The 27,076-nt window shown below is 36.7% G+C and overlaps 1 protein-coding gene across 1 annotated transcript; it reads right to left on the bottom strand.

Annotated features, from left to right (window-relative positions):
- Positions 1–1,745: 1,745 nt before the first annotated feature.
- LOC132549531 (protein unc-93 homolog A-like) lies at positions 1,746–22,966 on the bottom strand. Its single transcript, XM_060213471.1, has 3 exons — positions 21,393–22,966; positions 3,777–4,047; positions 1,746–3,138 (listed from the first exon to the last, which is right to left on the bottom strand). Exons 1-3 carry the CDS (start codon positions 22,434–22,436, stop codon positions 2,909–2,911), a joined length of 1,545 nt encoding a protein of 514 aa, XP_060069454.1. The 5' UTR covers positions 22,437–22,966; the 3' UTR covers positions 1,746–2,908.
- Positions 22,967–27,076: the final 4,110 nt, after the last annotated feature.

Raw genomic sequence — 27,076 nt, forward strand, 5'->3', positions numbered from 1 at the left:
GCCTGTTAACATGTCTGGTTAGTTTTGTCGCTTTAGAGGAAGGGGAGTGCCTTGTAGCTACCACCATGATCTTATTTGAAGATATTCCATTTTCTTGGGTGAGGTTTACGTTGCCTGGTAGTTTTGTCGCTTTAACTTACTTCATATGAAAACGTGACCGTTTTTCACTAGTTGGTGAAGAAAGCTGTTTCAATTCGGGTAAAATGGTCTTGTTTTTCTTTTGCTTTTCGATGGTCTCCATGTTTGTTTGTTTGTTTGTTTTTGTTTGTTTGTTTTTTTTTCATGTTTTTACCTAGTTTCATCGAATTTAAGCATGAATTGCGACTTTGGTAACGTGTTTCCTGACAATAGGATTTCTTAATTTCAGTATTGAAAAAAAATAAATAGAACAAATAAATAAAATATTTAACTAAATTTCTAACTGGTCTATCCTAGACTGCTCGATCCTCCTCGGTGATTTTTTGTGTTATAAGGCGTCACTCACATGTTTTTTGTAAAATCTTCGAAATGGCAGATGTTAGACCTTGTTGGTGGACTTTGAGTCCCAATGTTTGCCATAACCTGCATGTCACGTTTGATTTCATTCAAATAGTGGCAGGGTTCCGAATATCTACTGGTACGTGGTCTCCTGAAATGTTCAGACTTGGGAAAATTACTAAATGTATTGAATTAAAGGGGTATGGTACCTTCCCATCCAGATTTTGACTTCTCTTTCGAGATTTTTCACAGTCGCCTTCTATATTTTGAAAAATGGACCGTTATAATCACTGACGATTCCTTGAAGAACCAAAACAGCTATATGATGCGGTTTTATTCATTATTAATTAATTTATTAAATTTAATTCATTCTGGCATTATTGTATTTAGCAATAAATTGTGTTAAAAGCTGAATGACTGGAGTTAAGCACTTTACCTGTTGTTCAGATAAATGAACTTGACCAACTTCCAATGTTCCTTTGGTTCAATAAATAGAAATCTTATTTTAAATATCTTCTTAAAAAACGTACTTGATGAAAGATACATTCAAACCAAACAATAAATATACGGAGGACGAAATAATAAAAAATGAGTTTCTGGTAGAAAAGTTTTTCGCCGAGTTTAGCGGCAAGACCTTCCAACAGACTATTGGCATTCCCATAGTGACCTCATTGAGAAATAGTCTATTTCTTTGTGAATATGAAGCTGGACGAGTTTGATGCTCGTGATGTTGCATGTAGGTTCCGTTGTTATATACCTTGTTCTTATTTGAGAACATGACATTAATTACTTGATTACTTACATTGACAACGATTAACATGGCGGTGTCGTCGATGAAGCAGAAGACGCTTACTCTTCCGGAACACCTGGTCTTATTCTCCTTGTTTTTTATGAGCTTTTATCTAATCTTGGATTATGATGGTTTCTGCCCAAGTTTCATCGATCTTGAGTTTGCATTAAGATTCTGTTAACATGGTGGTATGTTGTTTGTCGTTTTTGTTCAATTGAATGACCTTATTTCACCTTCATCGCTAAAAGAATAAAATGCATTCATATCTTCAAATTATTTATTTTGAATATTTCACCTTCATTAAAGAAGAGGTGTTAAGTTTTGGATGACATGACAAAAATAATAATAAAAACTGGAGAACTTTACATTCCAGTGGACTTCTTGTATCTTAAACAAATTAGCTGTTTAAAAATGAAACATGAAATACCATAATACATTTAATTTACAAGAAGTTCAAAACACTTGAACAACCGAATGATGATTGAATAACATGTATATTACATAACATTTTCTGTTGGTATGATATATCTGGAGAACCCAGTAAGCCAGTCTCAAACAGACAAACGTAGTTTCTGGGTTACACATCTCTAATGTTAAAAGTTACGAATCCCCACACAAATATTCAACCAAATAGTTCTACAATTATTCATCGACTGCGAACACTGCAAATGTCTGTCACAAACTCATGACGGGGTCTGTACAGTAGGTATAGCTACTGATTATCATAGGCGTTGGATACGAACTCATTACTTATCCTGTATTTTGGTATCTTGTCAGAACAAATCTGTGTATTTAAGTGTATAGACTATATATCAGGACATGACACCCACAAACTTCTAGGGGGTTACGAACACTGACGAGAAGTGTATTGAACACACTGGGTTTGAGAAAATACCTTATCGAAACTTAAAAAATGATTGGTGGACGGACACGCACATCCTAAAGACAGACAGAAATCCGACAAAGAAATGATACATGGCTAATTACAACACAGTAGAGGTCACTGAAACAATGCGATAATGTAATAACTCCGTGAGCACGACATTGCTGTACGTGAGGTGGTCATAACATTTAGATTGTTTCTCACCTATCTGAACCCAAAACACTTCAAAATGAGTCTGTTTAAACAAAGCCAAACATCATCCGAAAAAGTTACAATGTATCCAAAAGTGATTTTCTCGAATAGAATCGAGGCTACCACTTGCTCTCTTCCTAACGGGAGAGTTTGTTACTTATCGGAAAATAGAGCGAATCGTCCTGAGATGTCTCGAAATGTCACAATGATTTGATTCTGCACAACACATGCCATATCACAAGCACGAATAACGAAGTCCACAAAACCTACAGACACGTAGTCTGTCTATCTAAGTCATATCTCGGAATGACTTCCTGGTCTTAAGAACTATCTGTGTTCATAATGCCAGTCCACTCAAGTGGTACTACGGTTACATGTTACCATTATAAAGTAAGAGGCCTTCACCATACCAGCGATTCGGGCAACCTCTTTACAAACGTGATGACCCTGCCCGCTCTTGACAACAAGATTAAGCTGTCAAAGACAGATAATCCCGTCATCTTGCGCGTGTTTTTCTGATTATGTGGTACAATTCATTCTTGTAACGTGATGCGTATGCTGCTTGTTTACAAGGCAACGATGTCTTTGATATGCTGGCTCTGTAACTGAACTTTCATTTCGATAACACAGTACATTATCAAAGCCAGCACGAGAACCCCACCAAGGACGTAGACTTTGGTCTGAACACAAAGGAAATGACTGTAACCGAAGGCTAGGGCACATCCGGTAGCATAGAACATCCGGTACGAAGAAAAGGCAGCCTCTTGTCTGTCGAGGAATAGTACACCGTATAATGCTGAAATCAAAAATAAAGAAAAGCATTAGAGCTATTTATGTACCTTGGCAATGGAGTCTTTACAAAGATAACCGTGCCTCATTTTGTAGCATTAAAGTATTCGACGACGTCATGTGACATTGATGATGACAAATGACAAGTGTCATCGAAAAAAATTCATTATGTTAATAACACACACACACATACACCTACACACACACCATCTCCACCACCACACACACAAACTCACACACACATACACACCCACACACACCCACACACACACCATCACCACCACACAGAGAGAGAGAGAGAGAGAGAGAGAGAGAGAGAGAGAGAGAGAGGAGCTTGCTCTTCCGAAACGCCTGGTCTAATTCTCCTAGTTTGTTCAGGAGTCTCCGTGTAAATCTTTCTTTTGTTAATATTTTGCCATTGCTTTATTAGATTTGAGTTTGGATCATGATTGTACTATCTTAACATTTTGCTTTTTCTTGTTGTTTTCAAACTTGATATATGTCAAAGACTATAAAGCCCTTAGTAACCACAGGGTACAACCGGCAGGTGCGTTTGAAACGCATGAATTGAAACTGAGGAAAGAAAACATGCTTCTGGAAAGGAAAATTCGTCATTTACAAAAAAGTGTACATGGTTTTACGTACTATACGTCTGGGTCTGCCAAATGGCGTCACAGAGACCCAAACATCCAGCCACCACGAAGAAGTTGGGAATGTCGTTCGGGCTAGGTTTCCATAGCCACAATACTATCAGCAGCCCCACATTAAAGGTGGCCCCGGCAGTGATGAAGGCGAATCGCTTGATGTGCTTGCTGGCAAAGTAACCAATCATTACACAGCTTACAGCGCTGACGGCCCCGAAACATATCATCACCGGCCCGATGCTAGTGACACCTAGCGTACAGGAGATGTAAGCCTGTAAAAGTAAAACATATCTAGTATAGAGTATCATTGTTGTACATCTGTGTCATCTGTGTAAAATTCTATACTTACATGACCGACACAACAGATATCAGACACGTAGTTGTAATGCTGATGCAGAAAATAGCAAGTCATTAGATAGCTATTTCAAACAGTAAAAAGATGAATTTAACCAAAAAAGGAATATTTTTTATCGTTTCACAGCTATAGATTTGTTGTGACAGGTCAGATTGATAGTTTCGAGTTTCAATTTAGCTTTGAAAGCCCTTGTTATTAGTGACAAGTATCAAGCGTTTTCACTGGTTAGCTCAGAAAACGTAAAACGTTGCCCCCAACCACACGCGTATAATCTAAACAAGATTGGAATATGTGATTATGAATAATCATAAACTGAGACACTATCCCATTTTACCACAAAATCCAAGTGATAATTAGGATACTTCCGAATATTTGGAATTCGTTTCGACATTGCTAACAAAATGATAGATATTTTCTGTATATTTATTCGGTATCCGATATAGTTTGTGTGTGATACAACGTAATAGAAAAATGAGAGGTCAAATTGACTGTACGGATTGTTTACATTGATCAACCCTCACTGCGTTTACCTTTGATCTGTAATTACACGTCATTGTCATGGTAAATAAATTTAACGAACCTTGGAAATATACATAGATTGAGCTTGGCATGTAGCATCAATCATACTAACCTAATAGACGGGCTACATGACAAGGAACCATTTCGACCCTGAACAATCGTGTCTGGAATCCACCATGATAGATTCACGTTGTTCTGCTGTTAAGGCTTATTGTGTATTGAAGCGAACTTCTACACTTAATAGATCAAATTGAAATGTTTCATCAATTTATTAAAGACACAAAAGTATAAGATAAGAGAGTAATAATCAAAATTAGGCCTGTTTAATCGTGGTCTCATTAGCACTACGTTACCAGATGTAAGATTTGTGTGATACACTACGTTTACAGGGGGAATCATGTATATAAGATCAAAGAATTTCGATCGAGGTGGATAAGCTGTTCGAGACAGGTAGATAGAGAAATATACCTAGAGGATCAAGGACTTGTAAAAAATGTATAGAGACAGGTAGATATAGAAATATACCTAGAGAATCAAGGAATTGTAAACAATGTATAGAGACAGCTAGAGAATCAAGGAATTGTAAACAATGTATAGAGACAGCTAGAGAATCAAGGAATTGTAAACAATGTATAGAGACAGCTAGAGAATCAAGGAATTGTAAACAATGTATAGAGACAGCTAGAGAATCAAGGAATTGTAAACAATGTATAGAGACAGGTAGATATAGAAATATACCTAGAGAATCAAGGAATTGTAAACAATGTATAGAGACAGGTAGATATAGAAATATACCTAGAGAATCAAGGTATTGTAAACAATGTATAGAGACAGGTAGAGAATCAAGGTATTGTAAACAATGTATAGAGACAGGTAGATATAGAAACATACCTAGAGAATCAAGGAATTGTAAACAATGTATAGAGACAGGTAGAGAATCAAGGAATTGTAAACAATGTATAGAGACAGCTAGAGAATCAAGGAATTGTAAACAATGTATAGAGACAGGTAGATATAGAAATATACCTAGAGAATCAAGGTATTGTAAACAATGTATAGAGACAGGTAGAGAATCAAGGAATTGTAAACAATGTATAGAGACAGGTAGATATAGAAATATACCTAGAGAATCAAGGTATTGTAAACAATGTATAGAGACAGGTAGATATAGAAATATACCTAGAGAATCAAGGAATTGTAAAACAATGTATAGAGACAGATAGAGAATCAAGGAATTGTAAACAATGTATAGAGACAGCTAGAGAATCAAGGAATTGTAAACAATGTATAGAGACAGGTAGATATAAAAATGTGCATAGAGAATCAAGGAATTGTAAACAATGTATAGAGACAGCTAGAGAATCAAGGAATTGTAAACAATGTATAGAGACAGCTAGAGAATCAAGGAATTGTAAACAATGTATAGAGACAGGTAGAGAATCAAGGAATTGTAAACAATGTATAGAGACAGGTAGATATAAAAAATGCATAGAGAATCAAGGAATTGTAAACAATGTATAGAGACAGCTAGAGAATCAAGGAATTGTAAACAATGTATAGAGACAGGTAGAGAATCAAGGAATTGTAAATGTATAGAGACAGGTAGATATGTACTAATAACCTTTCATTGGGATGAAATATATCTGTTTCTGTTAATCATTCTTAAAACGTGGCGTTATGTGATAATATCTAGTGTACTAATAACCTTTAGTTTTCAATAAATCTTGAAATCTTGATAGACAAGTGTCTTGATAAACAAATGTTGTTCATGCTAGTCTGATAAACAGGGGGTTCTTTCTTGATGCCCGAGCTAGTCTGGTGGTCAAACATTTGTTTGGTGATGGAAAGCTAGTTGGACAAAGCTTTCACAAGGATTTTCGCTGTTGATTTCATAAAAGCACATTAGGTACGACAGGTACCAAATTGTTTATCGACTATAAACGCCAACTTGATAAATTGGTCTCGGCCGGAAGCCAATGGACGTTTCCGGAAGGAAATTGACGCAGCCGGAAGTCAATGTAGCAGCCAAGGTCGATTTCTCAACGAAATCGGAGAAGATCTTGTCGGCAACATGTAATTGGACATTATATTAGTCTGTCACATTCTGGTCTTAGTGGAACCTACACTCATTTACAACACACAAATACCAGACCGTTAAAGGAGATTGTTTTATTGGCATTTCCTCTCAACTCAAAGAAACAGTCATTCTCGACCCGAAAGGGATTGGTTCCACTCCTACCACAGCAACAAGCGGTTCTCTCAACACTATGTGGAGGGTGAAAATTGGTATGTTTGTCCACTCAGAACAGTTGTTCCGCAATAATTACTAATTAAATTATAGATTGATGTGGGTATGTCGCTCATGTATTTTGGACAATGTATGTTGATCTGAGTGTCAAGTAAAGTTCTATTCTGTAAATTTTAAGTAAAACGCGTTGTGTTGTAAAGAAACGGTTCTTGGTCCACACGAATATCAACCAAACCACCATGTGAAGATAATCCAATTCAAATTCAATGAAACCAGACGAAAACATGAATGATAGAATCATTCACAAGGAAGATTTATGAAAAAGTATAAGGAGAATATGACAAGGTGTTCCGGAAGAACAAACGTCTTTTCCATCGATGACACCCGCTATGTCAACATTGATCAATTAAAGTAAGTAATATCGCGCTCCCAAATGATAACAAGGTATGCAACAACGCAACTAACAAGCAAACTCACGAGTATCAAATACATGCAGCTTCACATCGCAAAAAGAAACAGAATATTCTTCAATACGATCACTATGACGACCGTAAAACATCCCATAATACTGCTTTTTCTATATTAATGCTCAAATTTTCCACACTGTATAGTGAATGTCTGTAGTGTCTAGAGACAGTCTTGTGGTTTGTTACATCAAGCACCATGAAAGTGCTTCGAGATGATATTACTTGAAATATAAAACTCGCAACGACACAATGGAATCGATAATTACGTGTTCAGAAAAATGATTGGATCAAAACACGACACAGCAGAAGCGTTGTTGTGGAAAACGGCACAGGAATCAACTTGACAGTGTGTGTGAGATTGTCTGTAGCAACGTATAACATATAAGTAACAAATTGGTTAGTATAGAATAGTGTGCTAATTCCATCTTGAATCACGCTATTTCTAAAGAACAGCAGTAGAAAAGAGTAATGAAATCGTAATATGAAACAAGCGAAGGCAAGGAAGGACGATGAGCGAGATTATAGTGTTCGACAGAAGTCTCGGTACCGGCACATCGATCGATGTAAATATAGTGTATACACAAGTGTTGTTTCCCGAAGTGAATTTGTCGTTAATTTTCATCAGTTACAGAACTGTAACTCTTGCTCGACCTCTGTTTGATGACCATCAGCTGCTGGGAGTGTTCAACAGTGTCTGTCTTTTAGTGTTAGTAGATGTGACCTCAAAATACTTTATAGATGGAACAAATCGATGCATTGTGACTTAGTTATTTACACAAAGTTGATGAAAATACATTTAATAAATAAACAACTTTTAACGTCAACGTCATTTGCTAATTAGTGTCCACAGATTTTGTTTTCGCTTAATTCGCGATATTTGTTACGCCTTGTCTTAAATAATGTAAACGGCACATTTTCTATTACAAAATGTGACCCGTTACAAAAGATCAAGATCATACTACCATCACTCGAGTTCCATTCGCTAGATAAGGAATGAATGACAACAGGACCAAGCTTTTGTGATGGTTGGTCTGTAAAGCATTACTTTAAAAGCTTACCCTCGAGCACTGACAACACCACAACGACTCCTAGTCAACATTATATGACCTGAATATTGTAATGTTACTTTACTTTGGACACAATACTCTGTCGAGAAATGAAGTATGAATCATGGTTGAGACAGGAATGGTATATTACTCACATATAATGTTTAAAAAAAAGACCTACAGATAAATCAGAGCATTTCTGCCACGACGTTTGAAATATCAAATATCCAGGGTTTTCTTAATTACATCATTCTACCACTATAGTTTATAGCATCTTTTATAACTAGCTTTCCGATCGACAGACCTGTTTTTGGTAATGACATCCACACACAAGGAGAAACGATTAATTGTTAATTGATATCTTCACACTTCGGCACAACCTCTGTACGCAATGAACTCTACATTAATGTACGATGTCTGTTAGATCACATCACAAAAAACATGAAACATATTCATAATCGTTCTAGTTTTCACTGATAACAAAAGTCATGAATTAGATATAACCTGTAGAAATAACCTATTGTGTTGGGAACCTCTGGTCTTTTCATCTTCCCGGCTAAGTGATCATATCATACTTAACGTTAATTGGCATATTTCCATATATGGTAATGATCCTGATAGTTTGGATATTTTCGCCAGTTCATCCAGTTTCATTGTAATTAATTTATTGATTTAAACCTTAAGTTTGTCATTGTTTATACATATCACAATTGTCTGAAGATGTCCGTGGGGTGGGGCAGTTAACGTTAGCGTTGATATTAACTTTTTAATTATCTAGTCAATGCATAACCTTTTAACAAATTTATTAGTTTAACCTAAATATATGTAGTGTAAATGTAAAAACAATGCAATTTATGCACAAACCCACAAAAACCATGAATAAATGACTACACATACAAACACCATATACACAGAGCACGTATACACACCATACACATAGAGCACGTATATACACCATACACACAGAGGATGTATATACACACCATACACACAGAACATGTATATACACACCATACACACAGAACATGTATATACACACCATACACACAGAGGATGTATACACACACCATACACACAGAGGATGTATACACACACCATACACACAGGACATGTATATACACACCATACACACAGAACATGTATATACACACCATACACACACAACACGAATATATACCATACACACAGAGAACGTATATACACACACCATACACATAGAACATGTATATACACACCATACACACAGAGGATGTATACACACACCATACACATAGAGGATGTATACACACACCATACACACAGAGGATGTATACAGACATGGCGTTTTTTAACATTAATCATCCATCGCTGATTACCGACGCTGAAATAATTCTTAAATTTGTTAATTTCTTGTTATACCTGTTTTCAAAAATTGGATGAATTTCGGAGAACGAGGTGTCACCACTATTACAATATGTACTTATTCTATAGACTTTGTCTATATCATTATATCTAACATATTCAAAAACAGCTTATGCGATGACAACTGTATTTCGCTATTTGTTTGAAATTTTGTAAGCCAATAGGCTCTGTTTAACAACATTTAAGAAATATGCATCCTACATTAAGTGAAACTGATTGTGTTAACATCACTGCTATCAATATCAGTTTCCCGTAAGAAACGTCAACACTTATCTCTCTAATTCCTTCGTAATACATCGGTGTATTCGTTGCCCTTTTCAGTCATTTCCTTGTAATGTACCTTCAGAACATAATTATTGGATGTAAGGAAGTTAAAGCCAATATACTTTCATCATATGTAAAAGTAACCTGTCATGTTATTCACAAATCATAATATTTGGCGTGCTTTTCATAATCCCAACACCTTGTACAAAATTTTGAATGCATTTTTCCAATGTCTGGCATTTTATGAAAACCCTATACTAGATTCCTAGTTCAATACACTACCTATGAAACATACCCATAAGCTTTCTTTTCTTGTCCAGCTACTAGTCTTTTTTACTTCTTTTGTTATATAATTTTCCTTTGAATTTCATCAAAATTCCGAAATAGCTAAAACTCTTTACATTTTCTAATATACAACTGTTAAATGACCAATTCTCTAACTCTTTCAAGTTATGAATATTTCTGAAAACAATTACTGTGGCTTTTATTTTTTGCAACAGTTAAATTCTATTTAATAGTATATCATAACTCTACTAACTTATAAGCATATAAAGCTTTCTTATTTTCAGTGTTGATACGGTTCATTCAGTCATGTCTTTTCTTCCATCTCTGTGTATTTGTTTATAGATCACATTTCAATTTGAGCTAACATCCCTTTGTTTAAAGACTTCATTCCTGGTATGTAGGGTTTAAGATCCCACACGATTGTTCAGACTTTGATGATCACAAAGAAGAAACTTGTTAAATTCAATAAACACGTTCTGAATGCTAGTGAAAGTTATGTCGATAGCTTTCAGGAACGATACGATCGCCCTTTTGATAAAATCACACACTCTAACTGCCAAACCAGTTTCTTCAGTTTTGTTGCGAATATTCCAAAATAACAAATACATAATACTTATCTTGAGAGTGTATTTATAAATGTATCCCTAAATACGGCTACAAACAGTATATAAAGCCTGTCCTACAGATTAAACACGTTAAACATGGCAGGTGGGCCATGCTCTTACTATTTTTGAAGTTTTTATCAGAAAGGAAAGTACAAAGAAAGCTCAGAAAACCAACTGCATAAAAAATGTTAACTTTTTCTCCAGCTTTTTTACTCATTGTATAGCTGTGACTGTATACAAACGGTAAAGATAAAATGTACAAGCTTTCATCGAATAGAAGCAAAGACTTCACCGAGAGAAACAACTCCCTGTGCTGGCATTTAACTACTACGACACAAACAGCGGTAGATACTGTACGGGTTTATCGTAGCCAAATGAGATCCTGAAAACTGAAACCAGAATCGCTGGAAAACGGTTAATACAGGACGATACACCTACTTCCTATGGACCATTATTAGATTCAATCAGACGCTAGCTAGTGTCAATCAAATCCATTTCACGTCCTAAGCAAGTTATGATCCTTTTGAACTTGATCGACATTTCTCGTTGTGGATGATCTTCATAGGTTAGTCAGAGTTTTTCATGTCAGTATGGTGTATCCATGTTACATTGACCTTCTTCTTATGCATGCACGTGCACTTTCACGTGTATTAACAAGACCACATGATATATTCACAAGTCTCGTTTTTATGACGTTATTGTTGTTGGCATAGAAACAGCGACAGTACCTTGTCAAAAAGACTGTTCCACTTGAAGATTGGATGGCATTGTTGGTAATAATTTTGCTAAATCATAAGAGAGCAGCATGTGGAGGGGATGGAAATATGGCTTTTAGCTGTTTTGTCAGGGACGTAAATGACATGACATGCTACAACAATATGGTTTTATTTTTTACAATATGACTTTATTCAGCGTACTAAGCTTTTGTTCTAATGTTCTGAGAGCAAAAAAACTGTTATTTTGTCACTCAAAGAGTTCATAAGAAACAATTTAATGAAATAGATATGAGCATGCCAAATTTCGCCACGGTATCCCTGAAATCTGACAAGATATCTTGACTATAAGGATTGTGAGGGGTTTTTTTTACGTTTAAGTGTGTTATCTTCAGTTGTGTTTGATCCTCTATTGCTTTGACGGGTATAACATGTGGTACAATGTATAGACAAGCAACGAGGGAAATACATAAATCCCGAGTGTTTTGGAAACGTAAGCGGCAACAAACTTTAATTAAACATCATACAAACAATACAAATAGTCATCTGTCAGCCAAAGGTACTCTTAGTAAGAATGATTCCATCGAGACTTTTTAATAACAGCGAAAGCAAACTTCAGTTGTATAAGTTCCACCTAGTCGCCTCCTGATCATTTCATTCTTACAATATGTCCTATAATAAGTGAACATGGCACAACTCGCGTCCAAAATTTAAGCAAAAAAAATCTTAAATACTGCCTGCAACATTTCAATTGTTGCGGCCGCCTCCTGGTCAGCTGATTATTTCGATCAATTTGTAACATAATGAGGACAGATAAGGAAAAAAAACATACATATAAAATCTGAGATCCCTTCAATACGTTCAAGGTAATAGCAAAACAAATAGTTGGAGATTGTGAATATTTCGGTTTTTCTACCAATATTGAATTTGAAACAAGCAATGGAGAATTATATGAGATATCGGAAATACCCCAACATAGAGGAATTTCTTCCTAGAAGTAGCGGTGATAAAAATCCAGAGACCAGAGACAAAGATCGATTTGAATAACCAACTCTAATAAAATGTGAACGCGACGACAGTGACGCTTTGATTACAACGATTCTTTATAGAAAAGGGAAAATCTTTGTCTTGACTTCTACCACTACCAATGTTAAATATCAATAAAGAGATTAATGGTTATCATGTTAAACAATAATTGTGATAGAACGTGAGGTCAATATGTGTCAAATACGACCAAGTATGTATTCTAAAAATTACATTCTTTCTAATTACCAATATTTCCGAAACCAGATAAATGTGTTTAAATAATCCACTCAGTTACCAGTAATACACTCGCACGTGATTTCTCATTGAGGAATGATACGGGTGTGTCTGTAATTACCGCCGAATAGAGCTGTAATTCCCGCCCAAAATGATGAAGTTTTGGGGCAGACACATCAAGTCTCGCGTGGTCACGGATGCAATTATCACGGGTCATTACGTTCCCTTACCAAATAGAGCTAGGTTGTGATTTATTTTCATTGCACCATCCCCAACTCGCAATCACACACTGAGAAGGATTACTGATCATTTACAGATAAACTGCCTAACTCCAATGAAAGTTATTGGTCCAGTGTGCCTGGGATAACAATTTAAGGATCAGATTGGCCTCAGACGATTTATCTCCTTATCGAATTTAACAATGGCTGCCATTGTCCGGACTGCGGTCCTGCCGTGGCAGTTCCGTGTTAACAATCTCCTCGTCGCCGATTAACACTATCTCCTAGTCGATCTGTCTGTCAGTCACACACAAGTCCACGAATGTTCTACACCATAACAATATGTCAACGAAGATTCGCCTTCAACGCAAAAAGCTAGACAGCCATGTTGGTTAAAACCTATCCGTCCCCCTACAGATAAATCTAATCTAGCGGCAGGGACAAAATTTACATATGTACTAATCATATAGAAATCAATGGAACGTCCGGCAAAACAAGGACAACGTTCGAGGAAAACAGACATATAACGGGACTGTCGGGTAGCACAGTGGTAACGCAATCGCCTTTCCACTAGGAGGCATGGGTTCGACCCCTGATTGGACGTGAATGGGTAAAGGTCACCTGCCCGAACATTTCCTCCCAGATTAAGACCTCTCGCGCATTTCCATTCAACGAGAGTGATTAAACAACTTGTTCCCTCATTGTTGTAAAATTTTAAAATTAGCTTACAGACTATTTTCCCGCTTACAGACTATTTTCCCGATATTTTGCAGATATCAGCAATCAGTCATCTTTGGCTCTCAATTCTAAAGGTAGAAAAAAAAACTTGTTGATGTTTTGTCCCAATATTCAATAAGAAATGCCTCTATTTTGATACTTTGTTAAGTGATTCCGACAAATAGACCCCTTATATTCAGTCTTGATATTCCAGAGATAACAGACATATATTCATCACTATTACCGATATTATATACTTAAATAATCTTATCTCTGTGCAAATGTCGTTGTTTTAAATATCCTCTTTAATTTGATGCACAAATTGAGTTTTGACAATTACCTATATTTAATCGATAGAAAATTATAGCCGTTGTCATTTCAATAAAAAGTTTGCAACTCATGAAAAAAAGGTCGATTGGCGACGACACGTTTCCATACGGTCATGCCTTACTGTTAGAGTGTTATGTGCGCCGACACAGTGTTATGTGCGCCGATACTTTTCCATAGGGACATGCCTTACTAATAGAGTGTTATGTGCGCCGACACGTTTCCATAGGGTCATGCCTTACTGTTGGAGTGTTATGTGCGCCGACACGTTTCCATAGGGTCATGCCTTACTGTTGGAGTGTTATGTGCGCCGACACAGTGTTATGTGCGCCGACACATTTCCATAGCGTTATGCGTTACTGTTAGAGTGTTATGTACGCCGACACAGTGTTATGTGCGCCGACACGTTTCCATAGGGTCACGTCTTACTGTTAGAGTGTTTTGTGCGCCGACGCGTTTCCATAGGGTCATGCCTTACTGTTGGAGTGTTATGTGCGCCGACGCGTTTCCATAGGGTCATGCCTTACTGTTGGAGTGTTTTGTGCGCTGACACAGTGTTTTGTGCGCCGACACGTTTCCATAGGGACATGCCTTACTGTTGGAGTGTTATGTGCGCCGACACGTTTCCATAGGGTCATGCCTTACTGTTGAAGTGTTATGTGCGCCGACACGTTTCCATAGGGTCATGCCTTACTGTTGGAGTGTTATGTGCGCCGACACGTTTCCATAGGGTCGTGCCTTACTGTTGGAGTGTTATGTTGCTATTCATGTATAGAAATTGAAACTGATTGATATGGCCATGGCATGGTTACATCAATATAAATATATTTTGTTACATAATAAAGCTTGGGATATGTGTTCCCCGGAGGGTTATTATATATCTACACAATGCACACTGTTCGTTGTCAGCAGTCTATAGCTAACTTCCATGCAAATAAAATACATGTCCTGGAAATTTTAAACAGCATTCTAAACGTCATAGCGTTTAACGTTATTCTAACAACAAGTAAGGAGGTGAATCATACTCTAAATATATATAAATGTCTATGTTTTATGTTACGTATACTTGCTTACAGTAGATACTGGTTTGCGGAAGAAATAATATAATGGAAAGAATCTATTGTTTTGTTGTAACTTTGGACTCTTGACAGTGACAGGGCGATGTAGGTTTTGGTTTCTGCATTTATGACATACATTACTATCAATGGACATTTTCACATACACAACTCTCCTAAACTAGCATACTTCGTGATTTAATATCCATGAATACTTTACAATTTATAGCACGCATCACACATTGAAATCTTCAGAACTAAGAAATACTAAAACGATGCAGGTTTAACACATTTATCACCTATAGGTTGTCATGGCAATCATTTTGACACTAGCAACATATGAAGTAGATAATCGAGGCTGACAATGGAGGAAACGATAACAAAATGACAGAATCCGACATCGAATTGCCCTGTGAACAGAACGATGTTGACAATTCTGAGTGATATGTTCCGATTTACTTTTCTTCCCTTCCAACTATGCTTATCACGTCAAGATGCAGGACAGGTTAAATATTCTATAATGTACTAACATAAGGTCAAGTGATGTTATTTCCGTCTCCTTCATTCAAAAACTCGGTACAGAATGATATTAAGAAATCTCATTTCAAATAACGCGCTGACAACTTCAATATACTCCTGTCGAAGGTAAACTCCGAAGCCAATCCACTATGCCCGCTGTTTTATCTGATTTAGCGAACATTTCTTCTTGTCACTTATAGAAAGACGGATACATTTCAGTTTATGTACATCAGGAATTCATATAAACAAGGATTATGACAGATAAAACAAAAACATTGCAAGCCTTTTCATATACCTCGGCTTACATCATGACCCGTATCTTATGACAATTTGACTTGAAAGCAAGCGGAGCTTATATGCCATCAATGGTTAAAAGGAGCCACGTGTTTGGCTGAGCCAATGAGGTTCAGTTTCATATTAGAATTTTCAGGTGCCAGTATTTGCTGAATTTCTCGATAATTACAATATTTACATCATTCTAAGCCTTAAATAATTTTAGAATTGGGATCGTATGTTTGTTTTGATGCATCCGCTCCGCACAAAATTTTTGTCGTTTTCTCTAGCGTTAAATCAAAAATCGTGGTCGTGCAGAGGATCCCATATAGTTTCGAACTCCGGACGCTTCGGTAAAAGGCGAGATAATTATCATCCTCTTATTCGTCACTAATTTTCTTCTGTTGATGATAAATGAATAAAAAAAGGAAATTAATGATGTAACCTTTCCATGATTAGAAACTTTTACAAAAGAAACATTGCCAGTTTTGATTTATACTGTTACGTATTCGGACATACACCTTAATCTACAGGCAACACATGGATCCTAATGGAAAAATAAGTGTCAAGTGGAAAACTAGAAAGGTTACAAAGCATTAAAAAGACTTGTAAATGTGATGTGATGGCCTGGTCTACATTGCAGAGAAAACACTAATTGCGTCAGGGAAGTGGGTCAAATGATATAGTAGTTTGGCCAGGTATCGGCTGAGTTGCCTAAATGCCAATGAAAGCTTCCTTCTGATGAAAATTATAAACGACATCGAACCATTAGTGTCAGATCCGAAAGACTGGCCACCAGAAGGCGTGGTGATCGGTAGCACACGCAGATAGGCAACACGACTAATAGCAGGTTTCATCTCCGGGTTTCAGCAGCAAAGGTTGATCCAGATTCCTGACAACTATGCAATTTTAAAGAAACCATTTGAGACACAATGTCATGTACTTCATGTATCTTTCTCGTCATTTGGTAACTAACAGGTAGCAAGTGAACCCATGTTTTGAATCCGAAACTTATTAATGTAATTTTGACATATGTCAGATGAATGATGTCAGGGTAAAGCTTTACGCCACTTACGTGTTTCAGTCATCTTTAATGAGAAATGAAAAACTCTAATAGGGCCTCCAAGCAGTCTGATCAAGCTTTAGGGATAGTTATAAAGGCAAAGCCTGCTACATTGCTCTCCTTTATATTTAAACAAAATGCATGGTATAGCAGAAAATCCTATCAACAAATCAAACCTCAACAACGCTTAACAAACTACTCAACTGGTACCGTTTGTCTAACATCAGCAGAACAAGGTATTAGGAGTACTTAGTCCGAGTTTTTGTTTAATATCTTGCACTATAATAGTAATGTAATATACACGAGGAGCAGTGGTATACAGACATGTTAAAAAGTCACCAACTAAACTAAAATTCCATCAAATAAAGGCAACACTGGGAAACTTTACACACAAATCATTGTAAATTAAAAAGATGATAAGATGAGGTGTTCCGGAAGGTAAGCATCTTCTACTTCATTAATACACCCGTAAGTCTCGGTCAATACAAAACATTTCAGGTTCTCAAATGAAAACAATGTAACCAACAACGGCACAGTCGGGCGTACTGACCGATCTCAAACATACCTCATTCTATATCAAATCTTTTCTAAAACATGATGGCGAGCACTGAACTTTTTCTTTATCTTCATTAAACTTCCCAATTTAGGAGAATTGATATTTATCTAATAATTTTATGTTAACATAAATGGAAAGCGATAAACACGTGTAAATCGATTGAGGAAACAGAAAGACGCCCTAGGTTTGTCCTACATGAAGCAAGATCCCTGAAAGCTTCTATAAATAATAAACAGTTTTCTTGTAAAGTACAGTGCATGATGAACACCTGCACGTCAAAACCATGATTGTTTAAGATGATGTAATACTAAAATATATCATCGTTTATTTTTAAGTACGTGATATATGTGTCCCGCATACATTGATGTACATGTGTTGCTATTTACGTTTATTAATATAATACTTAAAATGACGAGCTGCTGTAGGTAGATTCTGTAGCCAATTCACAGCCTCGAGCTGGTGAGCGTGCACTACACAGAATTAAGTCATAACACTGTTCGAGTGCTTTAAAGTTTATGGAGTAACGTCAGTACAGACAATTAACTGAATATTTCATCTTTACTTCATCTACCAGAAACCTAGTGTGATCGAAATCATTCCGGAACTCAAGGGATTAACAAACAAAAAGCCCAGCATGTTTCATTCACGATTACTATCTCAACTTTATTTTACAGTTTGCATTAAACTGAATTAGGAAGAATGTCTTGATGTTACAATGGTAGTTTTAGATTTTTTAAAAAACTATATCAACTCCCTATAAAAAATAATCTAATAATGTCTGGAAATAATGCATGGACTTGATCGACTTGAGACTGTTATCTTTCACACTTTCATACCCTTGTATGAAGCCAATGAAGATATTACTTTTTGTTATGGCCAATCAGACCGGTACTTTCCATTTAAGGCTGAAAACGATAGCATAACGACATCTATCAAAACATTCAATAGTTACTTATCGTAAGCAATAGCACATTCACCGAGGACGGAATCTTTTTGTGATAATGGTGTGCATTGACGTCAACGAACATACGATAACATTATAAAATTGCCTCATTTTCTTCTTTAATAACCTTCTTATCGTAGGCAGTACTTTTAAATTGTAATAAAATCACTTTCACTAATGACAAATGATTTTCCTATAATCACCATACAGTTATTGTTCTTTCTTTTAAAACACGTAACAAGGCTCTTCAAAGTGATCACTGCGTACGTCATTCAGAATTCTGAAGAAATCTTGAAACGACTTCCGACAGGAAAACCCCAAAGCTGCTGTATTAATTACAGATGATTAGAGGTAACTTGGCGTTATGAACAATGCCTCATTTCTGATTTAGATGATATTCTGGTTTACATCCGCTCAATATTATCCTGTACTGCTTACTTCCGCGTTTTACTTCCGTTGTGATTCATCTCTTCTACAGGTTACCTCTATATGTTAAATGTCTGGCATTAAAACAGCATTACCATTTCGCTGAGATTTGTCGAAATTATTTCAGAAACACACGTTATGTTGCTTATACAATTGATTATCTAAATCTAGTAATGACTTGAAACTATAATTAAAGGCATTTTGCTAACTAGAATATATTTACGCAATGCGTCCTCAAACCTATTACTTCTTAGGTCCTTTACAGATATTACTGATTCTGAAATATCCTGTAAACTAAAATATATAACATTAGTATAATGACGAGTCTCATCAAGCTGTTTCGTCATCATAACAGGTTACAGGCACACACAACACGTTACAAACGTATTATACAATCAAGTAGTAACATGTATCATACATTATTAGAATCCCATATATTTCTAGTCTCTATATACCTCATTGTAAGAAATACACCAGTCTAACATTCATGCAATTTCCACGATGTGTCGTATAAGAACTAAATAGCTGGATTAACCCCTCGTTGATATTGACAACTACCTAAATTTAAGTATCAAAGCAGTTCTCATTAATATGTCTTTAAAATATCGGCTTGTTTAATATCCATCTGTACATTATTCCGTGTAAGTATACGTTAATCTATTGTACCAGATATGCATGCCTTCAGTTACATTTTTCTCTAGTCTATGTGAACTCACAAGTTCGAAAATTGAAAACAGCGAAAGAAACTTTCTTTTGATGTGGCTTCTGATAGTTCTGAAGTTGTATTTTTAGGCTTTTGTTTGATCACTGAGCGCAATAAAGACTTTAAACCTTATTTTTGATGTAGCTACTGCATCTAATATTAGTCAATGGGCAAAATGGATGCTGGGATTATTAGGTTAGTAGTTCATGTCCTAGTAACACAAATGAAACAAAACTATAAGATATGTTTGTTTTGTGATTTATATGAAAACCGTCTTGTTTTTAAATAAGTTGATAACAAAGACTGCTTTCCACTTTGTTCTGACAATAACCAACTATTTTTACATCAGTTCAATTTCAGATATCAAGATTTTATATTTCATTGTAAAAGAAGTAGGATCTGCTAGGTAATAGTCACGCTTTGATAACTTTGTCTTTTTAACGGAGAGAGAGAATATATTATCAATGTCATAATGAAAGAAGGGCGATCTGCTAGGTAATAGTCACGCTTTGATAACTTTGTCTTTTAATCCAAAGGATATGTGAGTTTATACCATACTGCTGTATCTGTTGTCTGTCAACTTTTCTCTACAAATAGCTCCTATTCATAAACGACTAAGCGGGATTGTTTATTTGCATCACATGCGAAACTTATGCTCAAATGGGCTGTATCATTTAAAGCATTTTTTCTAATTTAACTTAATTAACATGATAATACTGCCATGAATACCGGAAACTTAACAAAGACCAGCTACTGCCCGCTTAAAACTGAAACGCATTCGCCCCTGAAAAATACAAGATGATTTCTTATTTTTCATTAAAATAACGAAAACATTTCACTTTCTCGCTCCATTTTTCCGTTTTCCTATTCATCAATTTGTTGTGACTTTCTCGTTAGATTAGACTGACATGATCCATTTTTAGTTGCACGATTCAGGGAAAACCCCGCATCTATTGCATCAACAGAATACTGCCGATACCCTCTTTGTTTCCATGTGTTTCAGATTTATTAGGTATACATTTGTACTCAAAATAATTTCTTGGACATAACCTAATTTGGACATATTTTGGTGATGTTGAAGACTTTTTTTCACAAATATTGTCAAAATGTTGTAAATTTACATATCAAAGAGAACTTTTAAAGATAATGTGTGTATTGCATTTGATACTGTTGGGTTCATCTTTCACTTTCTCAGTTAACGCACTCAACTGTGGACTAGCACCATTTCAACAATTTCAAAGAGCTGGTGAAGAGTACTTGGTGTCCAAACAAGTCCGGCAGAGCCTTAGCCATGATCTGGTAAAATGTACGTCTGGCATTGCTTATGAATTAGAACATTTTTTAGAAGATTTTACGTCAAAACATAAACCTTCTAAATCCTATAATACTTAAATACTATTAGGCAAGATATTGTGAAAACTCATGGACACAAACCCGACTTCAGATTATACATACTGTATGTATTTGATGTTCAGACGAGTCCTAGCAGAATTAAACAACCGTAAGAGACAGTATGATTAATTGATCCCCTCTTCTCTATCTGTTATAACTGCAAGGTGCTGATGACATGTATGTCCTGCGTACAATATTATTTCATAATTGGTAACCCCTTTTCCGATGCAGATAACCTTAAGTAACTATGTATATCACTGACCTTGGTGAAGTCGCCAAACATGAAGCCCTGTTCTAGACCAACGAAGACAACCATGAGGGCGAGCAGCTGACACCTGGAGTCCCTCAACATGTCCAAGGTAGCCAAACATAATTCTTTGGATGACAAATTCTCGCTATTGTCCTTGTTCTGGTCACATTGGTCCATCAACGAGATGAGAATGGCCACACCCATTACACCACACCCTAGATATATACTCAACAACATTATCCGGGTACTCTCTGGGATTATCGTAATTGTGTCAGCAGAGTAACGGGCCTGGTCCTCCATTCCTTCCTCAATCAGGCAATAGGTGGAACCGCAAGTGAAGTTTGTTGACGTGTTGTAATACTGAAATGTATTGGAGAAAGTCTTGTTCTGTGACAGGACTAGCGTAGTTATAAGATTTCCCCAGATATTGCTAGTCCTGTACAGTCCACAAAATATTCCCATAAATTTGTTTATCACTATATCTTGGTCCTGAATATGGGAATGTTCAGCGTACGCAAGAGCAATAGTGGTTATTGAAGTTGCTTGTGCACTCCACATTGGACCGGCTAAAAATCCGAGCACAACTCCTAAAGGGAGCAACATGTAATGTTCGGGATGGAAATTTCCAGCAAAATATCCTGTGAAGAATATGAAGGACATGACCATTGTCCATTTTGTCGTTAGCTTTTTAATGATAAATGGCGCGACAATACACGATAGAATGGTGGTGAGATACATGCTACTAAGGGAGACAACTCCTACTCCCCCTTCCCAGTTCATGGTGCTCTGTAGTCCCTGTAGTGAGATAAATGCGGTGAATATGAACATGAAGGCGAAACCGAGGACAATGACGTTTTTGAGAGCCTTGGTCTCACTCATGTCTCTGACTGCCTTCATGGTGGCGGGGTCGTGAGGAAGGGTATGGTAGTTTGTTAGAGTGTACGAATGGATGGTGCTTCTCCGCCTTCCTTTGTTGTACTCTGCCCCGCCTCCTCCTATCAAGGACAGAGGATCAACAATAATCTTTTCCTTTGTTATTTCAGTGTCCGACGCCATTCTGATAATTGTAGATAAGTTTCGTACTTCCACAGAATACTGAAACCCGAGAAGAACTGTCAGGAAATTATAGTATGCTTCAATGTATCATGATTCTATACCGTACCGCCACAAAATTCTGCAATCACTGGCAGTACAGTACCGCGACCAAATTTTGTATTCACCGACCGTAGAAAACTGCCACAAAATTTTGTATTCACCGGCCGTAGAGTCCTGTCACAAATTTTTGTATTCACCGGCCGTAGAGTACCGCCACAAAATTTTGTATTCACCGGCCGTAGAGTACCGCAACTAATTCATTTGTGTGCTTTCGCAATGCCGCAATCGTACCTTTAAGGGACCAGGAATTAATGTGAGAAAGAATTGGAATGGTGATCTGTTATCTATCACACCTGTTTAAATCTGGAAGACACATCAACACATTTGATCTATATCTGGTTTTGTTTCATATCCAATCTAACGCCGTCATCAGGATTTCGAGAGGTGTGAACAAGTGCCGCCTAGTTGATGCCATTTTCTACGCATTTAAGCCAGACCACACCATGATGCTCTCGTCTGTAAAAACAATGATGATCGTAAGTCAGTCACATGTGATGAATGGTATGGTTAAAGACTCACGTGCTGTGAGAGTGCTGACTATTACTGCTTTATAGTGTGATTTAAGCTTCAGAGAGAAGATTACTCAGCGCTGTAGAACTGTGAGAGCTTACTTAGAGACCAACAGAATAAGCTTAGCGTCAAACGTCAAGTGTTGTTCCAGCGTATTACGTCCACACAGATAAGGCTTCATCTATGCAAACTCGTGTGTTAAATTCCATTGCTGTATTCAACAGGAGTCAGTATTAGCGGTAAACCTGATCCCATACACGCGAGGGGACGTGCATAGAAATCGTGTTTTCTATCGACCGAACGATGATAACATCTCTCTAAAAACCCAGAGATGAAGAGCTACACTTTCACTCTACATACAACACGTCTATCAACGTTAAACAGATCGTGTCCTACTCTGAAACACTTGCCAGTTTAATAAACAGATATCAAGCTTTCTGGCTGCTGGAGATATCGCTTCCATCAGAACGACTGGTTCCGTTGGATTCTCAGTTCTCAACTATGACTTTTGACCTTCCATGTAAACAATTGTCTTTTTAAAGAACGCTATTAAATACTATCGCTCTATTGTTAGGATATTTACCTGATATGTGACATTACCATGACCCCTTGAACCTAATGAACAGTGAACATGATAAGCAGCATATATAATTATCTAACTCACAAATGAAGCAATATTTCTATTTGGACGACTGTGGAAGCATCCCTCCACAAAAAAAAATAAATATATCAAATAAGAAATTGAAATGTTCTAACCATGATGTTTGTCATTAGATATGATAAAAGCGTAAATGTTAGTTCCTGTTATCGAAGCGTTGTCTAGCGTTACCTCTCTCCATTACGGCGACTGTAGCATTTGTGATGTATATTGCTGCTGAGTGACCGGGATTCTCCATTGCTGAGTGAGGGACCGCAATAATTTGGTTAATCCATCGTTAGTCATCGTTCTCCATGATGTTAGCCTGAAACGGCAATACAGGTGTCAATTTTCATTATCAATGGTTTATGACTGATAAGACACCACGTTCAGTCTCAACCCCAACGAAAAAGTAAGATCTAGAATAAATTTATTTTTAAACTATTCTGACAAACATGTATATGACAGAGCTCGCCGACACGTACATACATACAATAGATCAGAGTGTTTCCTAGGAATCCCGTGGTGATAGCATCAGACCTTCGTGTTGCCACGCTTGTACCATCATGGTGTAATTGGGGGTGTTTGTCTATTCAGTGATCTCGGCACACACAGTGAGCTGACACCTGTAACTCGGCACTAGCTTAGTATATTCTGAAGAATTTGCTGTATCGAACGCTCCCCAAGTAACGTTCTATCCACGGGAGCTATATCAGATACATCGGGGCGTTCGAGTACTGTATCTCCCTGCATCCGTTCTCTGTGGCATAACAAACAGCGCCGCTTCCTAAAAACAAAACAAACATTAAATAAAAACATGGATAACATCATCTCCGATGACATGAAATACCTTAAAGCGACTATAATGTTTAAAAACACGATATAAAACGTTCTATTTTCATAGTGTGTTACAAATCTAAGACTTTCTGTTAATTACTAAAATTAAAAGTCACTGCAACAATTTTTTTATTGATATCTTAAAAAATTAGGAATGTAAACTTGATCTAATTCATATATTACCGCTCGTAACCCTGATGCTGCACATGCGTATAAGCCTAGAATAAAGCGATATGGCGGACGCAAATACGAAAAGGCGACGCGGACCTAAAAGTTACCTTACAGAAAGCGCCAGAAAGCATAAGAGGAAGGAGTCAGACCAGAAAAGAGGACAGGCAAGAATTTATATTAGACAGGAGATCGATAGATGGCGAAAGATGAAGGAAGATCTTGGACTGAATACGGATTCGGAATTTGCGAAGCTGCTGCTTGACTGGTTAGCTTAATGTGTTATGAACAACACTACTAAAAGTGTTATCTGATAAATGCTGAATGAAAATAGTTGTGTTATTCGCTTGAATTTACTATCGACAACGTGTGTTTGTTGTTGACTGCAAGGTGGGGCCCAATTGCGGGTATTCGTTCTAAGTGTAAAAATATGACGGTACTGGTGTTAATGTGAAAATAACGACCGTAGTGATAAACATAACCTTCATAATAAACACATAGACACATGTTAAATGGTAAACAATATATATTAATGTGTACAGACAAAGTTTCAATTCCTGTGCATTTCTGCACAATTATTTTTTTATTTTCCGATTGTAATTACCCCATTTGGGGCCCTACTAGTTAAGCGCCCGCGAATGACATATATGTAATTCTTGCACGATAAGCCTAAACAAAACGAATTACTAAGATTGATTGTTAATAATTATATATTATAACACTCTAGAATCATAAGACATGTGCGTTTGTTTACACTTTCCTTGTAATCCATTTTTTCTTTGCGGCGGAAGTAAATGACTTCTTCACGTGACAAACCATGTGACCCACTCGGCTTTCTTCGTAATAAACCGAGCGTGAACATGTTTATAAACAATAGTCAAGATAAACAATGTTCCGACGCCAAAAATATGTACAAAAACAACAAATTTGACGTTATATGCGCGTGTATCGCTTTATTACGGATATATCTTATCATTCATAGCCGAATTCTCCAATTCGCGATGTTGAAATCTAAGTTAATAGCCGCTTTAGGTTAGTCCCTGTTCGCTAATAATATGGATGGTGATGTATACGACATGATCATGTCATCCGTGAATGTTGTGATCAACATTATGATTCAGTTTCTAAGCAGCAGTAAATTAAAACTATTTAGTTTTGCTTATCCTATAAAGCAATCCACCAGTATTAACATCCATATCAATTACTATCGGATACAGAATTCGTGGATTTAGGTTCCACGAAAAAAAACACCCTTTGATAATTAAGGGTTTTACAGTACATAACTTTCTCAACAAAATCTGATACAAACCCAATGAATGTTACTCACGTGATCAACATTAAAACATACGGTGCAATATTCAACATGCGTATGGCACGTCGGAGCGTGTAGAACACCGATCTAACTAGCTAATATTAAATATTGTAAGAGTACTGCTGCATCGTGTACGTCTGTTATCTAAATGTGTTACTGAAAATTTGTCAGTAAAATTAATCACTGCCAGCATATTGCGTGTCAACCCGTCAGCAAATTCTTCTGAAAACAGATAATCAACAGATTTATTTCATTTTCACAAGGCAATTAGGATTGTCAATCTTTGGAATTGATGGTTTAAACTAGTATTAATATTCTGTTGGGACCATGCTTTAATTGAAAACGAGAATGTGTTACAGTTTTTAGAACGGATCATGGTGTTCAATCATCCTCCCTCCACTGTCACACAATTAACAACGAATTAGCAGTTTCGCACCCTGTCAGGAATTTTCCGAATTCACACAATTGTTGAATCTAACCCATTGCCAGTGACGCATTTGTCCAACAGTAGATAAATATAATGTCCATTTTGGTGTTTTAGTTCAGATGCTAGTACTTCAATGCCAATGCGAGTAGAATCTATCAATGTGTACATGTATTACACAGAAATACAGACCTAGCAAACTGTGGTTAAAGACATGTCGAAGGAGATCGTTTATGAGTCATGCCTGTCTTCTATGACTTTGTATATTTATTGTTCTGCTGCCTACAGCCTCTGTATCCTTAGTGAGGACGTCTGACACCAGGGTTATAACTATGTTTCTGTAGTGTTCCATGTGGTTATATAATCATGGAGATGAGGCCTGTGTCTGCGTTATTGTAAAATGTCCGCAAAAAGAGATCATATTAAAGTATTAAGAAAGCATGCGCCTCATTTTAAGTACTGATAAATGTATGTGATGCCATTAGTTCGGTATCGGCGTGTATTCAGCTGAAAGTCACTGCTTACTGTAACAGAATACTCAATATACAATTCAAAAGTAAAATACAATAGTAACATAAAATTGGAGACGACTGGTATTGTGACGTCAACAGCGGATCTGCTTTTAGCGACAGACTGGTTATGTGATGACGTCA

Source organism: Ylistrum balloti, unplaced genomic scaffold (assembly GCF_031769215.1).
Source record: "Ylistrum balloti isolate Yb309-2 unplaced genomic scaffold, AGI_CSIRO_Ybal_v1 Utg370064, whole genome shotgun sequence".
In the NCBI taxonomy this organism is placed as follows: Eukaryota; Metazoa; Mollusca; class Bivalvia; order Pectinida; family Pectinidae; genus Ylistrum; species Ylistrum balloti.

Bases quoted from the DNA above. Each gene is read 5' to 3' on its own strand.
- LOC132549531 (XM_060213471.1), bottom strand. From the start codon at position 22,436: ATGGCGTCGGACACTGAAATAACAAAGGAAAAGATTATTGTTGATCCT. The intron at 4,048-21,392 runs GTCAGTGATATA...TTACTTTTACAG, and splicing joins TGTTTGGCGACTTCACCAAG to GCTTACATCTCCTGTACGCT. The intron at 3,139-3,776 runs GTACGTAAAACC...TTTTGATTTCAG, and splicing joins TTGGCAGACCCAGACGTATA to CATTATACGGTGTACTATTC.